This window comes from Diadema antillarum, unplaced genomic scaffold (genome assembly GCF_040938485.1).
Source record: "Diadema antillarum isolate AM-2024a unplaced genomic scaffold, OU_Dant_1.0 scf00000055, whole genome shotgun sequence".
Lineage (NCBI taxonomy): Eukaryota > Metazoa > Echinodermata > Echinoidea > Diadematoida > Diadematidae > Diadema > Diadema antillarum.
In genome coordinates, this window is record NW_027270944.1 from 1115731 (window position 1) to 1125000 (window position 9270).

General features: G+C 40.0%; 1 protein-coding gene across 1 annotated transcript; it reads right to left on the reverse strand.

The window, feature by feature from the left end:
• Positions 1 to 735: 735 nt before the first annotated feature.
• On the reverse strand, positions 736 to 2554 carry LOC139715774 (uncharacterized). The gene is made up of 2 exons (XM_071627314.1): positions 2277 to 2554; positions 736 to 1381 (listed from the first exon to the last, which is right to left on the reverse strand). Exons 1-2 carry the CDS (start codon positions 2552 to 2554, stop codon positions 736 to 738), a joined length of 924 nt encoding a protein of 307 aa, XP_071483415.1.
• Positions 2555 to 9270: the final 6716 nt, after the last annotated feature.

A 9270-nucleotide genomic window follows, 5' to 3' on the forward strand; every position in this document is an offset into this window, starting at 1 on the left:
CATTTGTTGATCGTCTGTATACATAAACTTTGATGCCCTGTATACATCATTTATGTGTTATCAGACATCTGACTTGCTTTATTTGATGTAAAAACGTACGTGGTAGATTATGGCTATGTAGAGTACACGGTAATCGACACGTTTTTAAAAGTGTGGGGGTTTCGGGTTATGGGTTACATCAGCTAACAAGCAACAACAACAAAAAAAAAAAACAACGAAAGGGGGTTCTTCAGCGGAACCATTTCCGGGTTTCATCAGCTAACATTTCCCGGTTTAGTCAGCTGACGATCAAATACAAAAGTAGGGGGCAAAGTGGTTACACCCTATGCATTCATAAGTATTGAACAGAAAAAAGCGGGAGACCCCCTCCCCCCTTTCGTCTGCCCTGAAGTTAAGAAATAGGGAAGAAGAGAGACAACTAAAGCATTCGTTGTCCGTAAGTGACGGACGTAGTTGTAAACACGGCGTAAAATAATCAAAAAGAACAAGGACAGAAATAACGACCTTCGGTCGCATTGTTTGAAACACAGGTAGCAATGGGCGAAGATAAGATTAAATACACAACATATGAGCATAGTTCCGTATGCTATATCAAGCTATAATTATTCACATTTTTTTTTTTTACACGGATTAACTTTTCAGTCTCGCTGCAGCTGCAGACAAGCGATAATAGTGCACCTGAATCCTACAGTCATACTCGTTCCATGTTACCTAATCTCATATTAACTTTGACGTTCAAATTCTGAGCCTGTTTCCGTACATCTCCTCAAAGTATACCTTGACCTTGTCAGAACAACGTATGACGTCAGGAGTCAATTGTTCTGGAAACTTGCTAGGAGGAAGAAATTCGCTGCTCCTCATCGCCCTGCCGTAAAAATTGCGAAGATCAAATACAAGGCTGTCCCCGGCAGCTTTCCACGTTTTGAGGGACTCCATGGAAGCATCCCATTTTAGGAGTGACTCGCTGTAGGGGATTCCCACCGCTGCGCAATATGCGTTTAGGACTTCCGCTGGCTTCGCCAAAAAATCATCAGCATCGATCACGATAGGGTCGTTATCGATATGTTGTCTGACGTATTTCCAGACGTCGTAGAGCTCCTTCATGAAACAGCCCGGAGGGAAAAACTTGTCATCGCGTTCGATGTCGTATGTCCGTTCGTCAGCAGATTCTCCTTCGAGAAGTCCGAGCTGAAGAAACTGCGTGTACATGGCTTGTCGATACGAGCTGATAGAGCGAATGGGATCGCGGATGAGGAAGGTATGCTTGTATCCTTTAGGAATGTACTGGAGAGCGTTGGAAGGGACCATGCCTGCACCCATATCCTTGACGAATACGTGTTTGCTGGTAGCCGTCTCAAGCATCTCTTTCACGGATCCATATCTGTGGCATGATATATTAAAGGATAATGAAACATTTTGATTTAAAGCTTTCAACTTTATGAATATGAATGAATCATCACACATTTTAGATTAAAGCATTTCTATCAAATATACGATGATATCAGGAATGTGCACAATAAAACACACACAAAAAAGGAAAAAAAAAAACCGTAGAAGCCTGATGAACATAATTGTGTCTTGAATGCATTTGTATTGCTTGGCCAGTTCTCTAACCATGGGTGAGTCAAACAGGCAAGTATGAATTTCTTCATTATTATGATTTATCGGAGGCAGATATTTTAGTTCACTTCTCCCAGATCATTCTGAGTGCAATTTTTAGGGTCTTGATGTGTATTGTCATTGAAGCGGGCAAACTCACTTTCTGTCTTTATGTAAGTTTTCATGTACCTCCCGCGACGCAAAGGGAGAAAAAAAAACAAGTACACGGAAAATAACAAGTCCACAAAAGCTCTGTTTTTTATTTTAGTCTCTTCTATTTTCTTATCTTAAATTTTCCTAATTGCTGTTGTACAAGAATTGATCAGAGACTTCTTGTGATGAAAGAGAGTAAAATGTGAATTATTCACCAAAAGACAACGACAGATATTTTACAGGCCTACCCCCCCCCCCCCCGGGAAAGCGAAACTTCATACTTTCAGCGGTTTTTGAAACGCCCTTCAATTTGCAAATCCAGTATCCTTTCGACAACTTCGTTTTCAACAATGTGTTTGAAAACTTTAGTTTAAAAAGTGTCTAAAAGATACACTCTGTAATTAACCTAGTATATTTTGACGATAATCATTATAAATCAACTTTCAATTTCCTCCTGAAATACTGAAAGAAACAAGAGCCATGAAACCGTCGTAAATTCCGACAGCAAAATTGACAGAACTCACGCAAGGCGTTTCGGCTCTACTCTCGACCCTGCCGCAGTACTGACAAACTGGGCTGCTTCAGCCAGCGCCTCCTCGTTTCCCTCGTACATCATCGGGATATCTTCGCCGCAAGAGGCCTTATGTGCGGCTGCCGCAGCGAAACAATATTGGTATGGTTCGAAATGGACCTCCAAATCTTGCACAGCGCTCAGGCATTTTGTTAAAGCAGATGAGATAGTCCGTGGGACACACCACATGATCACTCTTGACCCTCCCTTTGATGTTTCAGCGGAAGACATTTTTCAGTCTCTCTTTGGCACAACGAATGGTTCAAATGAGTGAAAGGAGGAGAAAATGTGCTCAGTGGGTACTTCAGTACGAGCTTGATTCCGCCTCTCAACCTTCTCCTGACGCGTGTTCACTACCTGTCTCTCTCAGCCCAGATGATAATCTAGCAGAGTCACGGGTGATGTTCCTTCATTAGACGGGACAAGGTGCACAGTGCCGCTTATATACCTTTATCGTGGAGTATGTAACCATGAGAAAAATTTATTTCGTATCACGATTGAGTGCGCCCGCTGTGGATTTGCATTATCTGGTATTTCACAATATGCGTATTCAATAAGTTTCACCTCCCTAATTCAACCCTTGTTCACTCTTCTCCAGATAGTAATAGAGTAGCATGACACGGTATGGTACAGATACATTGAGCTGTTTTTATTGGTAGATTTATTGGTAACGAGCTTTATCTCTTAATTGTCATGGTAAACGTTAACTTCGATATTTTGGTTGTATGCACTCGTTTGGCAGGTGTAAAGGCTATACTGATGGTTTGTTTGTTTGTTTGTTTGTTTGTTCATTGGATATCCTATATTCAGCTACGCTAAGCTAGTCTTCCATGGGGTCCAGTTGGATGTGAGGCTTGACCACTTCACCGGGTTAAACACCCTGCTCTTTGCGATGAATGAATGAAGCGGGATCTTTCACGTGCATGAGTTGTGACTCTCTCTCACACGGGACCTCTATTTTATGTCCCATTCGAGGGACAGAGTGTTTTTGCCTCTTGCTAGAGGGGACGGTATAATTAAACACAACATTGCTCAGTTCAGACTTGGGTTCGAACCCGGATCGTGGAGCAGACATGCTACCGACTGAACCAACTCACCATTATGACCGCGTGCTCAACAAGTTCACTTGGGTAGAATTTATACATGATTTCACCTTTTGCTCTGCTTCCATGAGCTCCTCTTCATGCATTACCAGTACTTATGGTGACGTCTCCATGCATTGCCATCATCCTTGTTCATTGTGATTTGTTAAAAATTTTGAAAAGTCATTATAATTTCTGGAACTCTGTACCCAGTATTATCAATATAGTTCTTCAAATGTTAAAATCTAAAAATCATCCGAAGTTCTCCTGTCATCACTTGTCAGCAAAAATGACGTAGTTAAAATTGACACCGTATTCTTATAAACTATGTTTTTAAAGGTTCAGAGATTGTTATTCCGAACATTCGTTAATCGAAAAATGACATAAGGTAAATAACGTAAATAATACTTTGTACTGTCTCCAAGATATTAAATATTGTCAAAATTTTGAATGTACAGATTGTCACGTTATCATGGACATCTAGGCCTAGAACAACTTGAAATTTTACAATGGTGCAACAATGGTACACGGTACAGAATTAACAATTATGAAACGTGCAAGACATGCGTCGTGCAAAGTTCAAAGAATGAACTCTATAAGCTGAGAGTTAACGTAGAACCCATCACACACCCTAATGATCTTTAACATCGTGAACATTATGTCTGGGTCTCTATCATCAATGCACCATCACTGTTAATAGCACCATTATGTAATGCTTTATGAAATCAGGAAAACAGTCACATCCCATTACGAGAACTATATCGCTTATCATGAATTTTTAAAAGTTCTAATACTCGTTGTGCTGTAATCATGATGAAATCAGAAGAAGTTAGAATTATCATCGATCCGTCTACTTTATTACATGTCTCTCCTTTACTCTTTGCTTGAGTGTGTTCTATATTGACCGTCATTATTTTGGCCTATATCTATTCCTTACGATTTGGATATTTTGTCTTATCAATTTTGTGTTATTCTGTGTTATCAATTTGACCTTCTAAGGTTCAAAGACAAAATGCCCAATTCCCGTCATATATATATATATATATATATATATATATATTTGCCTTTTGATTAGATTTAAATTAGATAAATTTGCCATTATATTGTAGGTTAGTAATATTTCATCGCACATCAGAGCCGGCTTGCTTAGTACTATTCTAATTTGTTATATTTGATGTATGCTTTATTGCGAAATATGAAAATGTGATATGAAAATCAAAGTTGAAATTAATGTACATTATCAGATTACACGAACGTATAAATTATTACTGTGCATCTTAGTTATTTTTGTGTCTCAAGTACCCTATTTTGGGGCTTAAGTATGCCAAATCGGGAAATACAAACAATGAAATATTATCTAAAGTTCTCTTGAGTGTTAAGAAATGCAAACATGTACCTATGGGAGACGATCAGCCAACTGACTGCAAACACACCCAAAAATAGAATACCTGGTTTGATATTAAATTAAGATCAGATAAAATGGCTTCACAAAGTACGTTGTATATCAGAAGAGGTGAGATGTTTATACAGCACTTTGCATGAAGGGGAACTTACGGCAAAGTAAACATTCAGCAACTGAATTCAGAATTGAGCCTTCCATTCAAATATCATGTTTATATCATATCTTTAAGGCTTATGGTAAAATGCCATCTTCGAATAAGTTTGCCACAATATTTCGTGATGCCACAGTAGTTGTACAATTCAAAGAAAATATAAAGAGAGCTTCACATAGAAACATTGCCTTTTCATTGTTTTTAGCATGCTGAACTAGCACTTGTTTGATAGTGACAGGCTCCAGTCACACGTACGTGTGTCGCGCCCTTAAACCATAACTTTGTTTATTCCGTAACTTGCCGTGTAAGCTCTTCAACATGCATACACGAATGTGCTGCTTGCCCGCGCGTACGCACTGGCAGATATTTTATTTCTGGTAGCGTAGGCGGCGAGTTACGCCGTTTACGCCAAAGTTACGGTTTCGAACCTCGACATACGTGCATTAGACCAATCGTCGACCTTTACACAGTGAACGTCTGAAATCAATGGTTATCATCTTTCAGGGACCAATCAACCATAATTGCTAGGCAAAATGTTTTTTGTTTCTGTTTTGAATAGGTCAAAAAAGGCTAGGCAACTGCTCCCTGATTGGTTACGGATTGGTTGCCGGCCTTTTTGGGACTGGTCTCCGATGTTTGCTGTAACAAGAAGATTTATGGTCGTCAATCTGATAGGTATCTACTGCCACGTGACTGCAGTTCACCATTTTCATGATGATTGATTCATCTTTTCCTGGTCAAACAAAACGATCCGTTACCCAGAAAATGTAAATACTCTGTTGATGTTTCATAGTATTATGTCTCTGAAACAGTTTCATAATACAGTCTGTTCATACGTCTATGAAACAGGTAATGAAAGGATCAGAGCTAGTGAATGAAGAACAAGTTCATCTATGAAAGCACAATCGTGCAGCTGTAGATATTCGATTATTTTTATATGCCTCTATAGTGTAGGCTCTATGAGAAATCACATGAAATGTCTCAGATGACCACCAGAAATACGTTCCCAAAGACAAACTATAGGCGACACCTGAATAATGATTTTGGGGGGAGAAATTTATATCCTTCACCTATCTTGTATAGGTTGAAATGATGTATCACATTATCATAATGCAATTACAGGCACACGTGTACTACAAAACATGATATTGCATAGGGCCTTTTATCGTCTGCAGCACATAGAGTATGGCCAATTTCATTATTATAGGCAGGGAGGTGATTACGCTCGTCTCACCTCCCTGTTATAGAACATTCATCAATTCCACAGAGATTCTTTCTCATCGGTCACTCATCGGAAGCAAAGTTTGCTGCTTTCGGCCACCTACCGCAGTATATCGGATCGCAGTCTGATGAATCCGACTTGGTTGGTCGACTATAAGGTGAGTGTCAGACATGTTGCGCGTCATCCTCATCGGACGACCTTGACTCATCGGATCACCGCCCAAGCGACTAATCTGTGACCAATCGCCAGTGGTCTAAAATGAAGTCGCCGAAAAGTGACCGACCATTTTTGTAGGTTCTCTATCAGCAGTTCCCTATTCATCATCAGGTTGGTTTGTTATTGTTGTAATTATTTTCAGGGCCAACTGATTGACAAAAAGCCCTCCATCGACGTGCATACACACCGATTATTCAGTGTTTTCGTATCAACCATGATAAAAAAAAAAAAATCATGAGTACGAACTTAATGGATTTGACTCGAACGAACGATTTCCTGATTACTAGACAGGCGTCGAATCCACTACATTACCGAGCTTCCGCTCTATCAGCCAGTACTGGTTCTTATCGCTTATAGCAAAGGGTACCGCGTATTTATTCAAATTCATGCATTCTGGCGTCGAGCTGTTTTGATTGCAACTAACTGACATTGATTTCAATTCATTTTCAATTCATTAATTTGAATCAGGTTTTACTGGTATGTTGATCACCAAACGTGCACAAGACGCTCATCAAAACGATCGGCAATCAATCAGTAGTACCGATTGTGAACAGAGTTGAGAGGGGGGTTTCGGGGCTTGGATCACCAACCCTTCTTGTGACAGGACATTTGAGTATAATGATTGTATAACACTATGAACACGGACGGGGCTCTTCTCACACTGACTTTTCTTTTTCTGTCATGACTTGCGCTATCAGCAAGAGAGGGCAGTGTTTGCCGAAGCTCCAAGTCACAAGTTGCGCTCACTGGTCGCGATGCCAACTGTCAGCTCGCCGCTGCTTAGGATGCACTTAGAATATTACTTCTTTGCCATCAAGCATGTTGTAGCTATGGTAATAGATATCATTATAACAATGTGCGTGATCGTGTGGACAAGATAAACGAGAACTTGAAATTCTGTGACAGGGGGCGTGCTGCATAAGGTAGTTGCTATCGATCACAACTTGGATCAAAAGCAACATTCAGCGCAACTTGCAGTATTGATCGTAAATTCTGTTGCATAAGGCTAAATGCGATTAATTGCAATTAGCTTCACACTGTTAACTATAATTATTATAAACATCGCGGAACGAAGAACCTATTTCTTTAAAAACACACACAACCCCCCCCCCCCCCCCCCCCCCCCAACTAAATGGCATATCGTTTCCACGTCAAATTGGACAATGATAGCTAGTAATGATAATTTCAACCATGAAAGGTATGGCCAACGTGTAAGAGAGTCTCTTATTATAGAACTTTGAGCATTGATTAGTTGGAATTTGACAGCTATACTACCTCTTAGTTCCCCCCAGTTAACTTGGTTGTTGTATGCAGTGAATTGACGCGCTTTCGGAATCTAAAATAACGTACATTCTAAATCTTTTTGCTCCTATATCTATTGCAACCATCATAATCACAAATAATGAAAATGATCAAACAGCAAAATGAAGAATGAACATTAATGATGTAAAAACTGAATACACCTGCTGAACACTGAAAAGGGAAGAACTGAAAGTTCAATATTGATCTTGAAATCTGCAAGAGCTGTGTACACTGGTTGCCAATAGGCATATCACTGGAATGTAACAACTGATTGCATGCTGCAGAATGTGCATACCTTGTACATACAACAATACAATAGAATAGTGTCGTCAACATGCCTCCTTTCTACTGGATATTGGGACGTGTAGTGTTATGGTTTATCACTCAGAAAGAACTGCCATACGCATACGTTCAACGGGCCGGCGTGTGTGCCAAAGGTTGCTGCTATTTCGATAAGTCACTGGGCTCTCTTGCCTGTTGACTTTGTACCACTGGTATGTTCTGTGCTGCTGGACAGACTGACAGAGAGAGTCCTCTTTCAACCCACAACATGCAATAACGTCGTGAGCTCTGTAGAAAGTCTATAGGAATATCGGAATCTAGTTGGGTTAATTGGGCCGATATACAATCTAATTTCTTATTTATGATGATGATGATAATAATAATAATAACATAATAATAATAAGGTCTTATTTACCCAGGGTAGCCTCTTCAGTGTTGTCACCAGAGGGCCCTGCCATTATTATTACCCTAGCGTTGCCAGGTACCCATTTATACACCTGGGTGGAGAGGGACATGGTTGGTAAAACATCTTGTTCAAGGACATAAGCGCTGGCCGGGATTCGAACTCTGGTCCTCCGTTCGGGAGTCGAGAGTCTTATCCACTATGCCACAGCGCCCCCGTTTGATTCCATCATCACGAGTAGCAGTTCTCCCCACCTTTTCCGAATCGAACAAATGCTTTGTCTAGTCCAGAGAGAGTTCCATCAATATAAATGTTGTCGCTCGGTGGTGCAGAACAAATTTGTTCAATAGTCCCCTTATCAACGTGGCTTCCTGTGATAAAAAAACACATTACTGTAAGTTCTGTTATACTTATTTTGTTTCATATCTTTGTTTTTGTCTTTTGTCATCTGAAATGAATTTGACGATTTTGACTGGTCTCTGCAAAGTAAAAGGACACCTTGATTAGATGCTACAAAATTAATTTGTTTGTCATTACAGCTCGCACAATCCAAAACCTGAAATGCAGTGGGATACTTACAGTGCATGAACTTGAATGCGCCATTGTGTTACAGGGTGTTAAAAAACAAGACAGCCTACATGTTTGAAGCAGTCATAAAGCACTCAAGATGTAATCATTACAAGCAAATATTTGAAGGGCTTATCTGCATAATTAAATTATAGATGTACTTCGTCCATTTGATGACCCGGGCTGGGAAGATATAGAAATATATAAAAAAACAAATGCAAGAAAACTGAATCAAGAGCAGCATGTGGTTCGGTTTGCCTACACGGACACCAACCCTTCGATAAAAGGAAAGCGTTGCATATAGATATCAGCTTTTATAC